We start from the raw sequence: 23,886 nt of genomic DNA on the forward strand, positions 1-23,886 counted from the left end.
AGTCGTTGTCGTCTTCAAAATAGACCAGTCAGAAGAAAGCCACTACAGCCCTATGTCTCCACCCCCAATAATCGAAACTTATTTTTCACTCGCGTGCAGAAACTTTCTCCGCGAGCAGAGCTAGAGTTCCCGCTAACCCACATGAACAAAATTTTGACATAAAAAACCCCGTCACAATGGACAAACATGTCTTTTTTTTCATTGTCACAGGTAAATTAAAAATTATAAATATATGAATTGTTTTACTATGGATTAACTATTGGCCCTCATGGCTTGCCACAATAACCATAAAAATGCTTTAGTTAAGCCTATTTTTGAGCAAGACGGTGTGAAATAAGACTTTATTTGAAGGGTCTTTCCATAATAGAGGCAGTTTTGAACTGCGTCTGTGGAATGATTTTTGGCCTCAATGGCTTGCCATATATGAGAGTAGGTTCGCTCTTCACGTTGATAGACCAGAAGCCGGGAGGTCGTTTTTTCTCGCACTAAAGCGGTAGAGTTTGGACCATGAGCCGCTCTGAAGAGAGATGATAAACCAACGGGTGAGTCCAGCATGAATATTTTAAAAAAATATATCGAGTTACGAGCAACAAAAATGCAGTTTAAGAAGCGTCCGGAACTCGCGCTTATTCATTGGTCAGCCAGTCAGCAACATTTTTACAAGTTATGAAACGAGTCATTTTGGACTGGTTCTGCTCTTAAAGTTGGAAAAGAGCGAATTAATAAATAATACCGGTTATACACTCTCTTTAATCTGTTGGTTTAAAACACAAAAATCTTATTTCAGTTCTAGTTCGGGGGAGGGGGAAAGCTCAAAGCTCCGTGTTGGAGATGGTGCATCTGTTTGTGACTGATATGCTTCATATCTCACCGGCATTGAGGTGTAATAAATGTATGACTTGTCCTCTATTTCGACGCAAAACCTGCTCAGCCACTAACGGTTGCAGATATTCAGCCCAGGGGGGTCTCTGTCAAAGTGTCAGGGTGTCTTTATTTTATTCTGAAAGTCAGTTGTGCGTGTAAACATAAAGTAATCAATAAAAACTTGTCAAGACCCACTACTATGACTCACCTCTCACCCACATAAGGTCCGGCCACATACAGGAGACTAACCTCAGGTTATATTGGACTGTTACAAGTTAATCATTATGGTTTTTGACAGGTACAGAAAGCAGTGAGGGCCATAAATCATTTGAAAACAATGCTGTTGAAAAATGTGTAAAATTGTGTTAAATCTGGAGGAATTGTGTCCTATAGAACTGAAATTTTTAGTTTGTCACTAGAGGTAGAGAATATTGGGAATTTGGGTATTGTTCCGATACCAAGTAGTTACAGGGCTAATATCGATCTCAATACTGATATCGATACTTTTCCCTTGAAGTGTTGTGATAATCAGATACCAAGTAAATTTAGGGCTAGTAATATCGATCTCGATATATTTTTTTTTAAAATGTTGTGATTATAGAATACTTTTGGAAATACACACATTTTTGTTAATTAAGCGTTAAGTAAAAAAACAAGACTGAGACTTTTGAGAAGTAAAACTGTTAACTAATTATAACAATCTAAACTAAACATGGATCAAATGTAGAACATGTATATTAATGGTAGTACAATACAATAATAATAAGGAAGAAACAGTTTTTAAAAAGCTACAGTGAAACAAAAATAAAAAACAGCACCACAAACGTATATTTAAAAATCAAGGTAGTAATAAAATGCACAGTCACCAGTAAAAAAAAAGGTAAGAAAAAGAAACACCGTCATAAAGTGAAGTTAAAGTTTCATTTATTGTTTGTGTGTGTGAAATTTGTGATCTACATTTGACTCCACTTGGAGGAGCGGTGAGCTGCAGACACAGTTGCGCTCAGGAACCAAGAAAATATATATACATATATCAACAACACAACAAAAATTCCAGCCATTGTGTGCAAAGATGTGACTGTTTAGTGACTCTTGGATGAAGCAGAGAAGGGAGGGGCAAGGTGCGAGCAGCCGGGCTGGGGGGTGTTTACATAGACCAGAGGTGCCTAAATCCCGGCCTTGTGGACCAATGCCCTACATGTTCTTTAACCAATCTGCCATTGTAGCTCCTTATCGGGTAAGCACACCTGACTCAGGCAATCATCAGCAGATGAGACAGAATTTCTGGAAAACCAGCTGGAGGCCGGGCCTTGAGGCCTGGATTTGGACACCCCTGTCATAGACGGACACCGTTGCCAGTTTGGGCAGTTTTCCTCTCAAATTGGGAGGGTTTTTGCTCAAATTAGCCGTTTTTTTTCACTCAATCTGGCAACACTACAGACAGCCAGACAATCCGTGAGTAAATTCAAGTACTTTACTGTACGTAATAAAGAAAAACTGTGATCAAAGTATTGATGTCATCTTGCTAGTATCAATATTTCACCTCGGTATCAATACTCAGACCAACCCCTATTTGTCACTAAACGAAATGTGAATTCCTTATGTTCGAAGCATTGACTGTATATAGAGAATTGGACAGAGTGAGTGAAACGCCACCCAAAATAATAAATGTAACTTCCTTAAATCTTTAGACATCCTAAAAGAGGATGTGAGACTTGCCCTCTACTTCTCCTTTACAGAGTCCTGCTATTTCATTTTCTTTTTCTTTATTGTCAATAAACGCCTCCACACGTCTTTCCCAGTATGACTAAGTTGAAGCAGAAAGCAGAGGGCCAGAGCGACGGCGGAGAGGACAGCCCGGACGGAGGATGGGGCTGGGTGCTGGTGGTTGCCATGTTCGTCAGCATGAGCCTGGTGTTCGGCCTGATGCGCAGCTTGGGGATCTTCTTCATGGAGTTCGTTCAGTACTTTGAGGAGAGCGCTCAGGCCATCTCCTGGATCTCATCCATTGGTCTGGCAGCGCAGCAGTTCTTCAGTGAGTCATGCTCCAATTACATTACGATAGTCCATCAGTTTATAGAAGATCTTTTTATTCTTTTATGAATGATTGAACATATATGAAGTTCTAAATATATTTTAAAGAAGCTTCCTAAATTGTTGTTGCAGGTCCACTGGGTGCAGCGCTGTGTAATGCGTTCAACGCCAGGGTGGTGGTGATGACTGGAGGCTTATTGGCCGGACTCGGCCTCATACTGGCTTCTCAGGCCACCTGCCTTGTTCACCTTTACCTCACTATGGGTCTGATTTCAGGTATAAAAAGGTTGCTTATGTCTTTTAGTGGAAAAGTACAATTAAAAAATAGATTTCCCTTTGCTTTTGGAGACCACAAAATGCTTCCTTCAAGACTATTTAACCCTCTTAGACATACCTTAAATCTTTGATCGTTTTGGGTGTCCAAACTTCAGGGCCAGATTTGGTGTGGTGAGACTGTGTGAGGGCCAACCATTCAGCCCTATTTTAATAAGATTAAATGCAAACAAACATTTTTATTGTAGTTGTTTTTTTAATTTTTTGCATAAAACACAAACGCATCTAAACACATTTGAACCAAATTGACTGAATTCCACATTTGAAGACTAGAAATAAAATTAAGAAAAAATCAGTCTGGAAAAATTAATTAAATCTGGCTTCATGTGAAATGTTACATTTTATTCACCTCAATTTGAGCCAATCAGAATTAAGCAATCATACACACAGTTTCTAGATTCTTCATTTTATGGCATGAGCAGGCTGCATTTGGCCGGACTTTGGACATGCTTGATTTACCCAATCACAGTTAATCAGATGATTCTGACAAAGAGAAAAGCTGCTTTTCATATCGGCTTTGCACCGATATGCAACACATTACTAATGTAAAGTATTGCTTAAAGGTAAAAAGCTGCTTTTCTCTGCTTCAGAATCCACTGGGATAACATCTGTTTTGTAAACAATTGAAGCGTTACGGTGGTCGAAAGAATGTCAACTCTGAAGCTAAAGCTGTGGAGTTATAGCGTTAATCTTATGTACTTTTTTACACCATTATTCATTTGTTTACTGATTAAACATCTTTATATTTGTTGTTTGTTGATCCGGTTTGCTTCTTGAGCGTGTCTCTCTGTTTAGTAACTTACATTATTACTTGCAATAAAAATAAATGAATGTCCTGTTCTGATCTGCTCAATGTTTTAATGCACAGAATGACAGGTGGTTGATATGGAAGCAAATAGAAAGAATGTGGCGATAACTGTTTAATCCTGGCTCCAGTTACGCAGCCATACGAAGTGAAGCAAAATAATGTTTTTAAATGTAACAAATTACAGAACTTTTATTAATTTAATTGATCCAATGTTTCACTTTTTACAGTGTATGGATTTAGGGCTCTATATCTCTATACAGGATAAACATCTCTTGAACACTCTATAACTAAATTTTTAAAACTTTAAATCTCTAACTTTTAAAAATAATTATGAAATTACAAATATAGCATTACCTGTGATAATGGTAGTGTGAATGGCGTAAGCTTAATTTGACATCTGAAGATGCTGAAATTGATAGCTGAAAATACTGAAGCTAATAGCTGAAAATAAAGCTAAAATATTAGCTAAACGCCAAATTAGCCTAAAAAACTAAATAAAAGAAAACTAAGGTTAGTCAAAGAAGTTAACTGTAGCTGAAAAAAATGGCTACATTTCAAAATATCCAAAACATCTGAAAAAAGCCTAAATTAGCCAAAACACCTTAAATAACTTTCAACATTTTATTCTCCATAAAAACGTATTTTGTCAAAATACAAGTTAGAAATAAGTGCAAGATAATATCCGGCCATTAATAACTTTAAAATAGAATTACCTGGAGGGCGGGATCCGGCCCCAGGAACTTGAGATGTGATTTAGAGGGTTTACTGTTATATACCCCAATATGACAAGATGTTTACCTCAAAACGCACATTAGCTCTAAATCAAAACTCTAGTATAGAGGTGGCAGTAGTGACCTTCAGCTGCACAAACTGATGTGTGTTCCGTTTCCTGCTCCTCCAGGTTTGGGGTGGGGGTTGATCTTCACTCCCATGATAGCTACAGTCATCGCTAACTTCACCCACCGGCGGACCCTGGCTATAGGACTGGGCTTTTCCAGCATTGGCCTCTCTTCTTTTGCTTTTAACCCCCTGTTCCAACTGCTGGTGGAGACGTACGCCTGGAGAGGAGCGCTTCTCATTTTGGGTGGAATGAGCCTCAACATCGTCCCCTGTGGAGCTCTGATTCGCCCCCAGCCCCGCCCCAAAGCTCCACAAAAGGTAGAGTTTGATGGAGAATGAGGCAGTTAGTGTAACCCTAAATATTTTTAGAAAGACACGCATTATGTTCTTTGCAGGACTCAAAGAGTAAGCTGTCTTGTGCGGATGTTCTGCGTCGGTTCTCCTCTTACCTGGAGCTGTCTCTGCTCCTAGAGAGGCCTTACATCACCTACACCTTAGCCATCAGTCTTTTCAACGTTGGCTATTTTGTTCCGTATTTCCACCTGGTGGCCCACAGCCGCCAGGCCGGCTTCTCCCAGTACCAGGCGGCTTTTGTGGTGTCCGCCGCAGGAGCCACGGACATTTGCGGCCGAGTGGTGTCGGGGTGGTTCTCCGACCTGGGCCACTTCCGGCTCATCCACTTGCTGAGCTGGTGGACGCTGCTGGTGGGACTGTTCATCATGCTGCTGCCCGTGAGTTCCCTGACGGGGTCCTACGCCGCTCTGGTGGTGATCAGCCTCCTGTACGGGTTTTGCTCGGGGGCTTTGACCTCTCTGGTATTCGCGGTGGTGCCGAAGATCGTCGGTGTGCAGAGGACGATGGGCGCCCTCGGGCTGCTGCAGCTCATCGAGAGCAGTGCAGGACTGCTGGGAACCCCTCTGTCAGGTAGGAGCACGACACAGACGCCAGCTGGAGTCCCAGAGTATATAAGTGATGTCTATAGAGAGAAAGAAGTATCACTCTGATTTGTGCGTATGTAATTCTTGATTTGTAGAAGCTAATACGTCCTGGGATAGGATCTCTCCCTCATGTGGGAATCCCTAAGGTTTCTTCTTTTTCCTGACTCAGGTTTTTTAGGAATTTTTCCTGCAGAGTGGACTGACTGTGTCACTAGTGACTTAGTCTGTTATAATAATAAAAACCTTGTGTTTTTGTTTTTATTAAACCATTTTCTCTGTTTGAAGGCTTCCTCAAAGACATCACTGGAAACTACGTCGCCTCCTTCTTGGTTGCCGGCTCCTTCCTGCTCCTCGGTTCCCTCACCCTCGCCACCCTGCCTAACTTCTTCTCCTGCACGGATCCGCCACCTCCCGTCGCCGACAAGAGCGAGGTTTTGCATGCAGAGCTGGAGCAGATGAGCAGTTTGTCTCCAGACGTTAACGATCAGACAGACGAACCAGAAAGGTAAAAAATACTCCAGTTAGAGGACGGATCCTTCCTGAAGACGTGGAGGAGGATAGTCATGGAAGTGAAGACGAGGGTCAAAACATTTCTGATGTCAGGTTTGCACTTTCAGCTACTTGAGCTGAAATAACTAACTTTACCTCTTTATGTCATGGAAGTGAATGTAAACTGATGCCAATTACCTCTGTATGAGTCACCCCGATACTTAAGATTATGATTTTTTTCAGCTTTAACTTGATTTCAAATCCTGCACATTATAATTTAATATCTTATCTGGATATGAAGACATTACCTTATTATTAAGGTACATTTCCTGTAGGTTTTTGTAGACCTAAACTTTTTATGACAAAGTCCTTCCTGGATGCAGATTTCTTTTCTGCTCCTGTGTGTTAACACAGATTTGAAAACCAGCAGATAAACTTTGACAGTGTTGCCTTTGCTTTCTATCTCTTCCGCCTATTTGCACCCTGAACTTTAGTAAACCATAAACTCAGACTCCACTTTCAAACAGAGAGACTTCTGGCTTTCTGGACACTGACTGAAGGTTTTGTAGCGGCAAAATACTGGGTCACGGTGAACTGCTGGTTACAGACACTCTCACCCAGAGTTGCTCCAGTTAATACTTAACTGTTGCTAAGCAAATACCAAGAGGAAAAACTTTTTTTGTTTTTGTTTTCATAACGCTAAAATGTTACTTTTTTGTACCGCTCAACCAAACTGTGCTGTTTTAACCCCTACTTTACCCCCCTTTTTTTTTTTTTTTACCAAAAAATGTATAAAAACCAGAGATGCAGCAAATAACTCTGGCGCCCTCTGCTGGACATTTTAGGCAATTAAAAGAATAATTTAAACCCTGGAGAACCAATGAGGTCAAATTTGACCGCTTTTTTTGTTTTGTTTTTTGTTTGCATTCTTTTTAATCTTTGTATTGGTTTTTTTGTCTGCTGTAATTGGTTCTACCTAAAATGAACAAACAAAAAACTAACATATACATTTTGAAGGATCTTAAAAATCTTTTTAAAGATCTTCAAAGTCTCAAATTCACACACACACAACAATTAAAATGTTTCCATTGTGGTTTATTTTTCATAGCACAGATTTTAAGTATCTTTATAAATGTGAACAGAAACACTGTCTGGAATGTAGAAATTTGCAAACAATTCACAGAGAAAGAATAAATTTAAATTTTTCACAACTTTTACTGTTTTTTTATCAAATGGATTTGTGTTTATAAACTCAGTTTAGAAAGCAAAATGTCATAAAAATATCTTTTTTTGAATAAAAAAAAAAGGATTTACAGGTTGTATTTGGCATAGCGATGTTGGGCTCTTCACACCTCATACTGGCCTCGTAAAGCTGGTTCAGTGAGACACAATGCTCACACAGAGAATTCCCTGTGTGGGGGCTCTCCAGGCAGCACCAGCTGAGCTGTGACTGAACGAATGGCGGGCAGCCAGGAGGAGCGCGTGTCTGCATGCCTGAGAGCTGAAACGCTTCTGTTCCAGCGTGAAAACATGTGGAGTCGAGGTGCGACGGACGGGGAAGGCCCCTCTGCTGGTTAGGATTTGGGGTCCATGCTGCGGCGTCTCAGCTTCTCGGGATTGTTTGAGGCCATATGTGAAAAGTCTCTGAAAATGTCCTGGTAGGTTTCATCACCTGGAAAAACACCAGAGAGGAAACTGTGAAGCTTCTGGGCTTTTTTGAAAAGGCTAAAAGCATAAAAGCTACAAAACTTTGAGTGAATCAGAGACGTGCAGACGGGGGGATTCACAAAATACATTTTTGTCCTCAAATCTGGACTATGAATCGAGTTTAAAATCAATTGTCTGTCCAATGCAGTTTATTTATTTTGAAGAGCCTAATAAAAGCATCAGAGCACGTCTCCGTGTCTGAGTTCAGGTTCAGTGAGGAACAGCAGCTCTCCTGAAGCTGGGACGTGCTGTCATGGGGAGGCAGTATGGCAAGCCAAATGTATCAAAAATCATCAGGAAAAGCGGGCATGGTAGTGCCTCACCTGCACATCTATGGATAATAATATTTATTTGAAATATTTAAATGTTCGCACAGCTAGTTTCAATACAACAATTAATACAAAAATAATGAAAGTTTATTTTTTTCATTTCAGATTTAATTTGGATATTGGGGGTGTGGGGGTGGAGCAAGGGAAAACTGCTTGTTCAGCATTCTTTTCTCAGTTTTTGTAGATATGTAAATGTAATCAGAAACTACATGTTTTTACATGTTTATTCATTTTCAAAGTTCAAAGATGTGCGAGTGCATATGTGAAGTACTTTATATATGTTTTCTCAAATATATTTTTAAAGCTTTTCAAAAAATAATTCGTCTTCTTGTTTTTTCCTGATGTTTTTTTAATGTTTTACTGATCTGATCGGTGACACGATCCAAACCAGGAGTTTTGTGATCCTTTACACCCCTAAAATAAAGTTAAAAAGTACTTTGCTATTTTATGTTTTACTCTAATTAACACTTTGAGCTCCAAAAATCTCTTAAATATGATCATTTAATTAAAACATGAAGACCAAACCTGAAGCTTAAGAGGTTTAAGGTTAAAAAAAAGTTTAAAAATGCTTCTAAACTCAAAGTAAGAGGACTTTTCCTCTAAAGTTTAGAAAAACAGGCCTATGGACAGGTAAGTACAGCGTGCTAATTCTATAAGTGAGAAAACATCCGCTGTATATTCAAATATATGAATTGATGTATAAAACCCAATTGGTAGTTGGCAACTATATTGGAAGTAAATGCAAGTAAAATTGATTCTGAAATAGTCACTGCCTCACCAGCCACGTCACTGGAGTTGATGCACCAAAAGAGTTGTAGCCTTAAAGAACGAAGCATGCAAAACAAAACAAACACATAGTAGCATGCACATGCATTTTTACCTCTTAATTTGCTGCAGGTGGCACACTGCGCAAGCATTTGAGACCAGATGGACATCTCAGCGGGCAGATGGCAAAGACACACGTGAGAGCCAACGAAAACAAACACACAAACAAAAAAAAAGGACACAACAAAAACGCACGTCATGGCAAGTACTGACCGGCAGCCAATTCAAGCAGACAAACACGTCACAAATTTCTACTCCTTCATGTCTGAAACCCTCAGACTTCCAGAACCCCCGAGCACAATCACGAAAAGAACAGACTTTCAAGCTCAGAAAAAGAGCTGTATGGTATGGAAAGAAAATAGTCTCACTGGATCTGTGTGCGCATAGTTCTTCACTTATAACTTGTGTCTCCCTGTTTGTTTGTGAGTAACTTTGGATTTGTGTGTACATAATACTTGATTTGTAACTACATTTTGTGTCCAATTGCAATTGTGTATTTACATGTACACTGGAATATCAAAAAGATACAAACAGAAAATATACTTTACGCGCACATAACTTGAAATTACAGCAGCTTAACACTAACTACTGAATCAAAACGGCTCCTAACAATATAAATGTTTAAGTAGTACACACCAATCGCCTGATACGCACAGAAAACCACATTTATGCACAAATCAGTGTTTCAAGGGGTTGAGACTTTTTCCACATCACCAGATTTGTAAGTAGAAGATGCATTTAAATGCTGCTAGAATGCTGGGTCATTAGACAAATATTAATACATTTATCAAAAAATATTTCTTTAGATTCTTTTTTCATTGTTAATCATTTAATTTCGAAGCGACTAATAGAAAGCTGATGACCCAGCATTCTAGCAGCATTTAAACACATCGTCTATGCACAAATCTTGAGATGTGAAACTCTCCTTGTGCATTTGTAACTTTGATCTGTGTGTAATTACAGTTTTTTGTGTGTATTGGGAAATGGGTGTTTACTTTTTAATCATTTGTTAGCATGGGGGTTGTTTCGAAATTAGTTTTAAGCTGCTGTAATTTAAAGCGTGAGTAAATTGTATTTTGTATTTTTGACTAATCATGCAAATACACACAGTTACGCATAAATGAGTTACAAACCAAGAATTAAGCACACACAAATCCAAAGTTACAAAAAAACAGGCAGACACAAGTTACAAATCAAGTGTCTTACTCACACACACACACAAATCCAGTGAGTCTATTTTCTCTCCATAAGAAGAACAAAATGCAAAGAAAAAAAAACCCTGCTGTTCGTAATACCAAGACAGCACAGACATAAGGGCTCCAGCTGACAGCATCAAGTTCTCTTCAATGAGAGTCATATCGACCAGCGTGAAGAACTCCAAGTGAGTCACTATTCACAGAATAGAGGCAGGAAATTGTTCTTAAGAACTAAAATCAAAGCTAAATTTGACTTGCAGGACTGGATGAAGGTCCAGTACCTATCTTAGTGTCAATACACTACATACTGGATATAAAAATATCCAAAATATTACTAGAGATAGGCCTGCTTTATTTCAGACAGCAGCAGCACAATGACAGCACATTTATGTTCTGGATATGCTTTTTGGTTTTTAAAGTGCCGGAGAATGAATAATAATGCAAAGTGCTTAAGATTTAATAAATTAAGCTCCAATTTGCTGTTTTGTTGTAGTACCTTATTTTCTACCTTTTTCTTTATTCACAATTACAAAACTTAAGTTTTTCCTTATGTTGGTTTGTGTTTTAGCCAGTCATCTAAGCCCTTTTAGTCATGTGTACCCCCCATATTCCAGCTACTTATGTGGTTCTTTAAAGCACGGAGGCCCTTTCGGGGGTGAACCAGCGAACGCCCCGTCCTGCCCAGTGTATCCCCCGAACCCTGCTCCTCACAATGACCTGATTGGCCGAATGCTCCATCCATCTCCCGCATCTCCTTGTTCATTTTGGTGATCCGCAATCTGAGGGAGAGGAGCCCAGGTCAGAAGAGTTTTCACAAAGAATTTCCTGAAAAGCTAACACTTACAGAGTCACGATGTCTGCATTTGCATTCTCCACAGCGATAGTTAAGGGGTCTTTTTGGCTCTTATCCCGGGCGTTGTAGTCGGCGCCTCGCTTCAAAAAGAGACAAACCAGTCTGGGAAAAAAAAAACGAAGCAAATGGTAAAATAATGTGAAATGGAGAACAACAAGAACCTGGTCTAGACTCAATATCTCTCGCAAAATTTGTTGAGGGTTTTAGAAAAGCACTAAATGAGCTTTGCAACACTAAAGGTCTTTAGTTCAGATTTAAAGTTGACTACAAAACTTACTCTGCTCAAAATATTTCTTAATGTTCTTAAAAATGTTCCTCCATCTATAAGCATCTATATTAGCCTTTTAAACCCTTGACCAAAACAACTTCGTCACATGACTAAAGAGCAGGGAACACTCCACAAATAACCTAACAAGGAACACTCGCAAATGAAGCTAATGAGAAACATTCCCCAAAAAACCTAATGGGGAGCATTCCTCAAAAGATCTAATGGGGAATACTCCCAAAACAAAAACATGGGGAACATTCCCTAAAGACCATAATGAGGAACACTCCCAAAACGTTAAAACGGGGAACACTCCCAAAGGACCTAATGGAAAACACTTACAAATAGCCTAATGGGAAACATTCTCCAAACAACCTAATGGGGAACACTCTCCAAAGAATCTAAACACTCATAAAAACAACCCAATGGGAAGCACTCTAAAAAGAACCAAATCCCAAAAAATCCTAATGGGGAATATTCCCCTTAAAAACCAAATGGGGAATACTCCCTAACAAACCTAGAGGGGAACACTCCGCAAAAACCCCCAATGGGTAACACTCCCAAAACAACTTTAAGGGGAACACTACCAAACAACCTAATGGGGAAGAATCCCTAAACAACCTAATGGGGAATAATCCCTAAACAACCTAATGGGAAAAGCCCCCTAAAAAAACTAATGGGGAAGAATCCCTAAACAACCTAATGGGGAACAAACCCTAAAAAACCTAATGGGGAAAGCCCCCTAAACAACCTAATAGAGAAAGCCCCCTAAACAACCTAATGGGGAAAGCCCCTAAATAACCTAATGGGGAAAGCCCCCTAGACAACCTAAAGGGGAAAGCCCCCTAAATAACCTAATGGGGAACAAACCCTAAACAACCTAATTGGGAACAAACCCTAAACAACCTAATAGGGAAGAATCCCTAAACAACCTAATGGGGAAAGCCCCCTAAACAACCTAATGGGGAAAGCCCCCTAAACAACATAATGGGGAAAGCCCCCTAAACAACCTAATGGGGAACAAACCCTAAACAACCTAATAGGGAAAAATCCCTAAACAACCTAATAGGGAAGAATCCCTAAACAACCTAATGGGGAAAGCCCCCTAAATAACCTAATGGGGAAAAACCCAAATAACCTAATGGGGAAAGCCCCCTAAATAAACTAATGGGGAAAGCCCCCTAAACAACCTAATGGGGGAAGCCCCCTAAATAACCTAATAAGGAAGAATCCTTAAACAACCTAATGGGGAAGAATCCCCTAAACAACCTAATGGGGAAGAATCCCTAAACAACCTAATGGGGAAAGCCCCCTAAATAACCTAATGGGGAAGAATCCCTAAACAACCTAATGGGGAAGAATCCCTAAATAACCTAATGAGGAAGAATCCCTAAACAACCTAATGGGGAAGAATCATTAAATAACCTAATGGGGAATAATCAATAAACAACCTAATGGGGAACAAACCCTAAACAACCTAATGGGGAAAGCCCCCTAAACAACCTAATAGGGAAAGCCCCCTAAATAACCTAATGGGGAAGAATCCCTAAACAACCTAATGGGGAAGAATCCTTAAACAACCTAATGGGGAAAATCCCCTAAATAACCTAATGGGGAACAAACCCTAAACAACCTAATGGGGAAAGCCCCCTAAACAACCTAATGGGGAAACCCCCCAAAACAACCTAATGGTTGAAGAATCCCTAAACAACCTAATGGGGAAAGCCCCCTAAATAACCTAATGGGGAAGAATCCCTAAACAGCCTAATGGGGAACAAACCCTAAACAACCTAATGGGGAAAGCCCCCTAAATAACCTAATGGGAACAAACCCTAAACAACCTAATGGGGAACAATCCCTAAACAACCTAATGGGGAACAATCCCTAAACAACCTAATGGCGAACATTCCCAAAAAAAATCTAATGGTAAACAAATAACCTGAAAGGAAAACTCCCCAAACAACCTAATGGGGAACACAAATTAAACAACTAAATAGGGACAACTCTCAAAATAACCTAGTGGGGTACACTACCCAAACAACCTAATGGGCAACACTCCTAAACAACTGAATGGGGAACACACCCAAAGGTACCTCATTGATAACAGTCCCCAACAACCTAATGGGGAACAATCCCTAAACAACCTTATGGGCAACACTCCCTAAACAACCTGAAGGGGAACACACCCAAACAACCTGAAGGGGAACACTCCCTAAACAACCCGATGGGGAACACACCAAAACAACCTGATGGGGAACAATCCCAAAAACAACCAAATAGGAAACACTACCAAAGGTAGCTCATTGGTAACAGTCCCCAACAACCTAATTGGGAACAGTCCCAAAACAACCTAATGGGGAACACTCCCTAAACAACCTAATGGGCAACACTCCCTAAACAACCAAATGGGGTACAGTCCCAAAAGAACCTAATAGGCAACACTCCCAAAACAACCTAATGGGGAACACTGCTCAAACAACCTGATGGGGAACACTCCTCAAACAACCTGATGGGGAACACTCCTCAAACAACCTAATGGGGTACTGTCCCCATACAACCTAATGGGGAACACTCCTCAAACAACCTAATGGGGTACAATCCCAAAAACAACCTAATGGGGAACACTCCCAAAACAACCTGATGGGGAACACACCAAAAACAACAAAATAAGGAACCCTCCCTAAACAACCTAATAGGAAACACAACCAAAGCTAGCTCATTGGGAACACTCCCAAAACAACCTAATGGGGAACACTCCAAAAAGAACATTACAAAACTAAAGAGAAGGGGTAGTTTTCTAATTGGAAACAGTTGTGACTTCTGATACTTGTATGTTCCCATTCATTAAACAGTTCTGCTGTGTTACACACTTTCTTACTTTCTGTTCTTGCTTAAACACAACTAGAATCTGATTCTGCCTTAATGCTGAAGATTTGTTAATGTTTTCAGCATCTGTAAAGTCCCTCAAAAATTATTTAGAATTTGAAGTGAAAAAAAAAAAAAAAAAAAAAACGGAAATGTATTTCATGTTTTGAACTTCATTTTTGAACTGGTCTTTTTAAAAATAGACTGGTTTTGGAACGGCTTTTGCTTTAGCTGTAACCACTAAAACAACAACATAGGAACACATTGAAAACACATGAATGAAGGCAGGCGAGTTCCCTTAGCAACAAAACAAGTTTGTACTGTTATGCAACAGCATGATAATATCACTAGAAAGCACCTATGTATAGCATTCTTCGGCAAGGAGTTAATCCATCATGTCCTTGATCAGATAATTATACCATTTATTACCACGGTGATTGTGTGTGTGTGTATGCATGCAGTACCCTGTGTGACCCAGGATAGTGGCGTGGTGCAGGGGTCCCCTCCCGTTGCTGTCAGCCTGATTGACGTTGGCTCCATTCTGCAGCAGGAACTCGCAGGCTGCAAGGGCGTTCTGATCCAAACAGATTACTGTGTTAAATTAATCATACTGGTTTTAAAAAAACAAAACAATGTTGTGCCCTTGGTTGCCTTGTGTGTTAAACAGAGTTCAGTCAGGGGATAAAAACTCCACATGTTCCTGAAATGTTTGCACTTCTGGTGAATCCTTTGAGACACAACTCCTAGTTTCGGTGAAAATGGCTGAACTCACCACCAACACAGCTTGTATCATTGGCGTGCTGGAGTCCTCGGACAGATTGACCCAGTTGACGTCAGCTCCGTGGGCTAGGGCGTCAGCCATGAGGGGGAAGTTCTGCAGCGCGGCCGAGCGGTACAGCAGCGCTCCGGGATGGAGCCCACTGAGATCTTCCTCCTCCTCGTCTGTATGGGGGGACAGCATTTTATTTATTCCACTCAAGACAAACTTATGGATGTGTTTGGGTGTATAAATGTGTGCTTCATCATACCTTTATTGAAGTCTGAACTGTTCTTTTGGTTAGTATCACTGGTGCTCAGTCCTACAAGCAGAGAAAGAGGGTTATAACTGGTACTGGTAAGGGGATGATGGGTATTATCCGCTTTTGCTGGATCAAAAAGACCTGTGACTGCTTTTGATTCAGGTTCTTAACATGGTTAACCCTTTAACACCAGAGAGGTATCAACTAAATAACACACACTCTTAGACGAGAATGTAAACACTGAAGCTTCGGTGGGTTTAAGACCTGGAATGGCGTCTTTGTCCTGGGATGTACCTGTGATGCGAGGCAGCAGCGATCGGCTCGGTTTGGGCTTGAGAGGCGGTTTTTGCATCAGCGAGGTCGCTCTGTTATTCGACCGGCTCAACTGAGGATTCCTTCCAGTCTCCGGCAGTTTGTGAATAAACTTCTTTTCAACATATTTTGATCGAATCCACGATTCCTTGTCCCCCCTAAGTTGCAGACAAACAGAAAAAAATAAAGAAATTAGCAGTTCTATGTCATATTTACCAAAAAAAAAAAAAATCCTCTGCGAAAACTATAACTCTAAAACTTTTCCATCTATCCATCTTTTTCCGGGACGGGGTCACGGGGGTAGCAGTCTAAGCAAAGATGCCCAGACTTCCCTCTCCCCGGCCACTTCCTCGAGCTCCTGGAGGAACCCCGAGACGTTCCCAGGCCAGCCGAGGGACCTAGTCTCTCCACCATGGCCTGGCTCTTTCCTGGGGTCTCTGCCCAGTGGGACATGCATCCAGGAGGCATCGGGACCAAATTCCCTGAGTCACCTCAACTGGCTCCTCTCACTATGGAGGAGCAGTGGCTCTACTCCAAGCTATCTCCAGGTGATAGAGCTTCTCACCTTATCTCTATGGAGCAAACTCATGTCAGCCGCTTGTAGTCATCATCTTGTTCTTTGGTCATGACCCAGAGCTCATGACCATAGGTGAGTACTATAATGGAGATCAACCTGTTTATTGAGAGCTTTGCTTTCTGGCTCAGCTCCCTCTTCACCACTATGGACCAGTACAACGACCGTCAATCCACCTGTCGATCTCACGCTCCGATCTTCCTTCACTCGTGAACAAGACCCCAAGAAGCTTGAAGTCCACCAAGGGAGGCATGAGCACTCCACCCACTCAGAGAGAGCAAGCTACCCTTCTCCGGTCAAGAACCATGACCTCAGACTTGCCAACACTCATTCCAGCCGCTTCACACTCAGCTGCAAACCGCTCCACTACATGCTGGAGGTTCTGGCTCGATGAAGCCAACAGGACAACATCATCTGCAAAGAGCAGGCATGAAATCCTGTGGTCCTCAAACCAGATCCCTTCAACTCTAAAATTTTGTAAAATATTTCAAAGAAAGCAAGACATTTTGCTTCAAGTTTACCTATTTAAGATTTTGACCAAACACTTCTATTTACTTAGAAGTCACAACCACAACCTTAATGTTTGCAAACCCTTCCAGTGCAGAAAATCTGACGTTTTCAAACATTGTCTTGTCAGTTTGTGACCTATAAACGAGGCACCACAAAACATGCAGCACAGCAAAAAAGAAAAAAAAGTTTCCAGACACAACAGCAGCGAGCATCTGTATCACGTACAAGCGGCACTTCCTGTGTTCTCTGTGACATCGTCGAACAAATACAAGGAAGTCAGAGAATGAGTCTAAAAGACAACGCGATCTCTTGACTGGCCTTTCAGGAGGTGAGGCGCAGACACTTTGAACATGTCTGAATTCAAATATGTAAGCTAAATGCTTTCCAGCAGTAAGTCCTAATCTATCTTAACTGGGTTTTCTAAATCAGGCTGTGGTCGGACTCTTTTTACTTTAGCAGGTATCAAGCAAACCATCAGAGCGTCCTGATGCTTGTGGTTCAGCATCAACATTATCTACTTCCTGTTTAAACAACATTACATTCTGTTATAGCAATTTCTAACACTTTCAAATAGATTAGAATAAGTAAAAGAAGTTTACTTTTTCTAAAGGGTGAAGTGTATTTTACCATTTTAGAACATAAACTACATTCACATCAAAGTTAGCAGTTATTAAAGACCCACTCCACTCTTTTTTTTTTAATGTTCAGTTAATTTTTCTGATGGAAGACATATTTGTTTGTTAAATATGCTGGGCTTTCAGGGATGGAGAGGGGAAGAGGGGCGTACTTGCTCCACCATAACAGTCCTTCCCACAACTAAGAGGTAAATTTCTAATGTCTTAAAAAATAAGAACAGTTTTTAGTTTTGGCTAAAAAAAACAACAAACATAATCAAAAGACCATTGGGAATGGTTTAAAAGACAGATCAAAGATGACCAGAGTGGGACATTAAAGGTAACTTGAATTATTCAAAGCCATCAAAATAAAAAATGTGAGCAATCATCTTTCCTTAAGGTGAAATACATCTGATTTTAGCTTCAAGTGTTTTTTTTAACTTATGAAGATCTAATCAGCCCTCTGGAGCACACCCTAGATGATTAATTTTCTGATAATTATGTTGTTTGCTGCACACTTCTCAGCTGCTCAGAAGCCTTTAAGATGATAGAATCACCCATAGACTTTCAGATGAAAAATAAAGTTTTCTTTTAACGTCAACAACTGTTAAATACCTTGGACTGGCAGGATTGGGCTTCTTGATGGTGATCTCGTCAATGCGTGCCTCATAGATTCGATTGATCACGTTATTGCCCAACTCGCACATCAACTTAAGAATAGACAAAATTAGAAAAAAAATTAGGCAAAGTGAATTTCTTTCAATGTTCATTGACTTTGCAAGAAAAAAACTTCCATAAAACTTTTTTGGACCAGCAACAGAAACATTTTGTTTGGTCTGTATGAGCGTTTGTGGAGCTGCTTCCAAAAAAATAAGTGCTTAAATTACCTTAATGAGCTCTGGCTCCCAGGAGTCGAGTGTGAGTGAGCGCACTTTGGAAAAATGAACTCCCAGGCTCCTGTTAGTAAAAGAAACCATTAAAGTTTGAAGCAATGATTCAGGCAAAGTGTGTGTGTTCTCGTTTATATATCCCAATGGGGACTTCCATATGTTTCTAACTACGAAACTGAGGAAATTCTGGACAGTGAGGATTTTTTAACCTTAATTTAAGATAAATATTTTGGTAAAATGCTTTGACATGATGGTAGCAGTTTTATTATGATGACCAATGATAAAATAAAAAATAAAGAAAGAAAAAAATTAAATTTATAGTGCAAAAAATACTCAAATACTAATTGTCCTTGTGTGTAAAGGTGATTTACAGATATAAAATAATTTGAACACGCACATAAACATTTCTTCCCTTATAAGTAGGTTTAACGATGTGAAATTAACTATTAAATTTAATATACCTAAATTAAAGATACCTATTGGATGATCAGCTTAGATGGAAAATAAGGGTCAAAAGTCCAATGTTGCAACTGCAGTTTGTCTCTAGATCTGTGTTTAGCACAGTTAGAAAAAGCCCTTGCGGATGTGTGGGTATGAGAACCTAGACATTTTTAGGACCAACCTTTCTGCAAGTGTTAAAAATGTTTCTAAAACTGCAAATCTTGTTTGCTCAAGCTCTCGTTACTGTTGGGTCAAACAGGTGTTGCACTAAAACCACAAAATTATTCCAGAGTCGTAACATTTTTCTTTTACAGATTCACAAACTTTGTTAGCACAACAAGTAGCAACATATTTGGAAATTATTTCAGAAGCACAATAATGATTTAACTCCATAATGATATGATGAAGTCATATTTATTCAGCAAACACAGGAACAGATTTACTATTAGGTAGAGGTAGACAACTGCTTGGGAAGCTGACATCTATTAAAAAAGTTTAAAATAATTTCCACGCATGATACTATGTTACGGAGACCCTAAAGAGACATTGACGTTATGAAAAACTTTTTTTTTTTTTTACTTCAAATGTCCCTTCAGGGGCTCCGTATTATTGAACTCTGTCATTAAAAAAAAAATAAAAAAAAAACAAAAGCAACAGAAATGGCATAAGTATTGTTGCATTAGCATTAGTATCTGCAAATATCGGCTATTAATAATATTAATAATAAATTGTATTTAGATGGTGCCTTTCTTGGCACTCAAGGTCGCCTCACAGTACATAAATAAAAGCATAAAAACACAATGATTAAATAACAAACACAACAGTAAGTCAATTTGCTAAAATTGCGGACAAGTGTCAGGTATTGAATGCACTGCGAAAAAGGTGTTTTCAGGAGTTTGGACTATTGACCACAGTTGCAGGGGACATATCTGAAAAATTGCATCGACCCCTCCCTACAATACACCCACTACGCGCACAACAATCACACGTTTCAGTTTCATGACGTCCCCTAAAGTGGCTGAACGAACCTCAAGGGAACTGTACGACATAATGCACCCACTTGTCTCTACGACCTTTGACGGGCCCGGACAACCCGAAAACCTGCAGCCCCCGTACGACTACAACCGCTGCAAAGGGGTCCATGTTATTGTTCACACACAAAGGATCTACCTGTGTATTCCAGAGCAGACAATACACAGCGTGATGCCCAGGTTGATGGAGGCCCAATCGGGGCTGGGCTCCCCGCAGTCACAGCACTGCCGGTTCCCCGGGATCGCCTGGATGTCCTCCAGCGCCTTGCAGTCGTTGTTCTCCTGATCCACGCATCCTCCGCTCCCTCCGGCCCGCATGATGCTCTGCGACATGGAACTGCAGCGCTGTCTCTGATAACACATGAAGGGATCACCACACAGAACTCCGAAAGCGACTGGATGAGTGCGGGTGGGTCCTCACCGGGCTCTGCGTGTCCTCCCGGCGCTCTTGGAAAGCTGAGGCGATGCTGTTCTGGACGGCGCTGATCCATCCTTGCTGCTGCCTTTCTGAGTCCGCTTGCAGCAGGCAGCATCTTTGCACACACAAACAAAGTGACCATGCAAGTAAGAACACGAAACCATCACCCCACCAGATGCTCGTTTGTAGCACCTGCCGATACATGCAAGTTTCATCTGCACCACCGCAGCTCACACACTTGTGCAGAACGGCTACAAGAAACCATGCACAGATGCAAAACTCACTTTGAAGGGGACACCACTTCAAAGCAGAACCTTCGCTCGTTTTCAGAGCTGGTCTTGACTGTGCACAGACGCAGGTCCTCCACCACAACCGTGGGCTGCTCCTGCATGACGCATGGACGTCGTTCAGCTCAGGTGACACACTTCCCTAAAGAACCTCGTTCACACATTTCAAAACTGTACCTTGAATTTCTTCTGATACACCAGCTGGTTTTTCTGAATCGAAAACCAACGTCTGGAAATAAAAGAAACAATACAACCTTTAGTCGTCAAGCTTGTAACTTACTAAAGAATGGTAAAAGTGCTGAGCAAACTTTACCTGCTCCAGGTCTTAAAGGCATTGCTGGCTCTCTTGTATAAGTAGCCCTCCATTGCAATTCCATTAGTAGAGTCAGCATTAAAGTCCATAATGGAGTCATCATAAGACACATCCTTGAAATGAGAAAGGAGAAATTGCTGCATAATGGCATTTTGGTATATGTGACCATATCTTAACAGAGACATTTAGGCTGTGTTAACACAGCCCTCAGCAATGTGTGGTCAAGTATCTACTTCCAATGATAAGTCTATGTGAGGCTTCCCCTTTAAACACGCTCCGTGGCCATTGAATGCACACTGCAAGTTAAATCAATTTGACCCTTTACCGATCAGGGACTTGGATTTGGTAGTGACGTATTCACTGAATTGCAGTCCGTTAGAAAATTGATCATGAAGGAGAAATTAATAATTGCGGTTTTTGCCAGAATGGAATTCTATGACACAAAGTCTTTCATATATCGGAATAGAGCTGTGAAAAAAGATAAAAAGGGGAAAATTTGTGATATTTGCACCGCTTTGAGGTTTCGCACCAAGCCTCTTCCAACTGTAGGTGGCGGAAATGTGCTAAGAAACAGCAGACATAGAAGGAGAAGCCCCTCCTTGCTTGTCCAATGTGAACACCTTGCTAAAACTTCAAGAAAACACGTTTAGCCTAAACATTCTCACTTCCAACTTGTCATATGGGTGTATGTTTCAAGCCCCCTCCGCTGCACTTTTTAACATGTTGGGTGTCCCCAACTCATCGTTTTTTGATGTGCAGGCTGTTCCATGGAATCAGGGGTCCCCAATCCTCAGGATGTGGTACCAGTACCAGGTTAGGGTACTGGTACAGTTCCCGTCCCGAGGGTTGGGGACCCCTGATTAATGTATGCATTTTTTTCCCAGTCTGTAGCCGAGTACCAAGCAACCTTTGGACCAGTACCGGTTCACAGCCCAGAGGTTGGGGATCCGTGATTTAATAGAAACTGTCAGTACGTCAAAAAACGACGAGTTGAGGACCTCCAAAAGGGGACGTGGAGGGGGCCCGAACCATACGTCCGTATATGACGAGTTAGGAGTGAGAATGTGTTGGTTTAGCACCTTCCTGAACACGTGTCACATCCCCGGTGTATCCATAGCTTTATACGTCGCTGAAACACTGACATCTAACAGTCCAAGCAGCCTCACTTGACAAAAATCAATAAATTGTCATTTTTAGTAGCACATGGCCTCCTTACCTTCTTCTTGACTGCCGCGTGTCTTTGCTCCATGTCTCTCTTTTCCCTGGCAGAGTCCAGAACAAACTGGGTGTGCTGTTAAAAAAAAATAAAAAAAATCAGAACCAAATGTGACAATCCTTTTTCATCGCACATTTTATCGTAGACAAACTTGTAATTTTCTAGATACGTGCTGAACTTTTTCTTGGCCGCATGGACCCAAAGAAAGGGTTAGCATAGGGTTTATAAACCAAACAGCTCCTGATTGCAGCTGTGTCTACAGCTCACCCCTCCCTTGGGAGATGGGTGAACAGCGAAGAGTAAAATACAAACACTGAGGAGTGTGACAACTTCAGCACTTTAACTTGAAATGTGATTTTAAATACATGCAACCAACATTTATCCTTGGACCCACTTAAAATACGCCTCTTTGCTTTACAGATTACATGTCATTGCTTTTTGGTAAGCGCTGGTTGAATATAAATACGTTATCAGCCATTTTTTTTCTTTCTTTCTTTTTTTTGCTGATCAAGGATATCCAACTCCTAAAATCTGATTTATTTGCATACTTTTATAAAAGAAACAGACATGTAGTCCAAAAACAGCTTCCAAATATAAATTCAATGTTTTCAAAAATCCATAAAGATTGAATTAAAATCTTTTTCCACTTCTTTTAAATAAAAGATACGACCAGTTAAAACAATTTGACATGCTTCTACATTTAAATCAACAAATGAGTTTTCAATCTCAGTCCTCAGAACTCACCAATCTGCATTTTCCATGTCTCTTTGCTCAAATGTCTTTAATGACAGTCATTATTAGGCCCCTGTGGAGCTTAATGTTGAGCTAAATCAGGTGTGATTAAAGAGAGGGTAATGGAAAACACAAGTGGGTAAACTCTGTTTAATAGTTTTTAGGCTTCTTAGCATTTTAATGTTCCATTTGGTTACTTTTGTTTCAGCTCAAGTTGCACTTAAGGACAAAAGTAACCTTTTTACTCATCTTTTTATCTTTTTTTTAATAATTAGTAAAACATGTGGGTTTTCAGTGTTGACATTTTTCATTTATTTTTCACCAAATCCATAAAGGTAACTTTGTGTTACTTCATTTCTGCTTTTCTTCCTGTTATTATTTCCTGGTGAAACAGGAAGTGCTTTTGCTGTGGCTTAATAAGGACAGTAACAATTTTCACATCGCTGTTTCCCTTTTTTAATTTTCTAATAATGATCAATGTCTTTTATTCAAGGGCAAACACGGCTTGACTGATAAGTGTAGATTGAAATAGTAAAATGTATTTTTTAAATATTTTCCCGCTTCTGGAGATGATGATGATCTGGAAAATAACATCGACCCATTCAGACATGTGAGACGTTTCCTGTTGCTGCTCACCTTTTTCCTGTCACAATGAAAGTGTTGTGACACTCACAGACCTAACAAACGTTGGCTTGGATACAGTTTGGTGTCGTGACTTAGCATGACGCTTGATATAAACCCACACCACCAACAAAACTGTATGGTTTTGTCGGTTTCTTGAGCAAATTTAGAGATTTTGATTGATGATTGTCACATTTATTTAAAATAAGGTCCAACTAACAGATGAAAAGGAAACTTTTTCTCAATTTTCTCCTAATTTTCGAAAAAGAAATTTCTTTTAGATCCCACAAGTAAATAACTAAGTGAAATTTGTACCATTATTCTTAGTCCACAAGCCAAATAAGTGACAAAAGCTATTGTTTTAAGAGGTCCTCAGTCTTGTAGATTAGAGAAGTGGTGAAGATGGATTAAAGATTTACTCCTGTGTGGTTTTTCTTCTTATTTGAAAAGTTAGGTCAGGGGTCGGCAACCTTTAACAGTAAAAGAGCCATTTGGGCTTGTTTTCTACTAATTAAGACCTAGAAGGAGCCGATTTACTTAAGCCTTTAAGAAATTTGCCTTC

The 23,886-nt window shown here is 40.3% G+C and overlaps 2 protein-coding genes across 6 annotated transcripts in view; one reads left to right on the forward strand and one right to left on the reverse strand.

Moving 5' to 3' along the window:
• Window positions 1-402: 402 nt before the first annotated feature.
• slc16a13 (solute carrier family 16 member 13) lies at window positions 403-7,517 on the forward strand. Of its 2 annotated transcripts, none has more exons than XM_024287783.2 (6): window positions 403-542; window positions 2,667-2,899; window positions 3,031-3,174; window positions 4,941-5,197; window positions 5,275-5,803; window positions 6,103-7,517. In XM_024287783.2, the coding sequence occupies exons 2-6, from the start codon at window positions 2,668-2,670 to the stop codon at window positions 6,324-6,326; spliced, it is 1,386 nt and encodes a 461-aa protein (XP_024143551.1). In that variant the 5' UTR covers window positions 403-542; window position 2,667; the 3' UTR covers window positions 6,327-7,517. The 2 variants fall into 2 exon arrangements, with proteins under 2 accessions (XP_024143551.1, XP_036072455.1); XM_036216562.1 differs by having other exon boundaries at window positions 422-542; window positions 2,646-2,899.
• Window positions 7,381-23,886, reverse strand: part of acap1 (ArfGAP with coiled-coil, ankyrin repeat and PH domains 1) — a 36,918-nt gene continuing 20,412 nt past the window's right edge. For 2 of the 4 annotated variants that reach the window (XR_002920852.2, XR_002920853.2), the window contains exons 9-23: window positions 21,972-22,046; window positions 20,756-20,868; window positions 20,620-20,671; window positions 20,440-20,540; window positions 20,159-20,270; window positions 19,877-20,088; window positions 18,263-18,332; window positions 17,991-18,085; window positions 15,660-15,835; window positions 15,375-15,425; window positions 15,119-15,288; window positions 14,811-14,920; window positions 11,208-11,318; window positions 9,223-11,142; window positions 7,381-7,978 (exon numbers count right to left, since the gene is read on the reverse strand). Coding sequence is in view for 2 of the 4 variants with exons in the window: in XM_024287780.2 (XP_024143548.1) it covers window positions 7,881-7,978; window positions 11,081-11,142; window positions 11,208-11,318; window positions 14,811-14,920; window positions 15,119-15,288; window positions 15,375-15,425; window positions 15,660-15,835; window positions 17,991-18,085; window positions 18,263-18,332; window positions 19,877-20,088; window positions 20,159-20,270; window positions 20,440-20,540; window positions 20,620-20,671; window positions 20,756-20,868; window positions 21,972-22,046 (1,608 nt within the window). In the remaining 2 variants the exon portion in view is untranslated. The remainder of the gene's footprint in view (window positions 7,979-9,222; window positions 11,143-11,207; window positions 11,319-14,810; window positions 14,921-15,118; window positions 15,289-15,374; window positions 15,426-15,659; window positions 15,836-17,990; window positions 18,086-18,262; window positions 18,333-19,876; window positions 20,089-20,158; window positions 20,271-20,439; window positions 20,541-20,619; window positions 20,672-20,755; window positions 20,869-21,971; window positions 22,047-23,886) is intronic. The other 2 variants (XM_024287780.2, XM_024287781.2) reach the window with 1 other exon arrangement.

Source organism: Oryzias melastigma, linkage group LG18 (assembly GCF_002922805.2).
Source record: "Oryzias melastigma strain HK-1 linkage group LG18, ASM292280v2, whole genome shotgun sequence".
In the NCBI taxonomy this organism is placed as follows: Eukaryota; Metazoa; Chordata; class Actinopteri; order Beloniformes; family Adrianichthyidae; genus Oryzias; species Oryzias melastigma.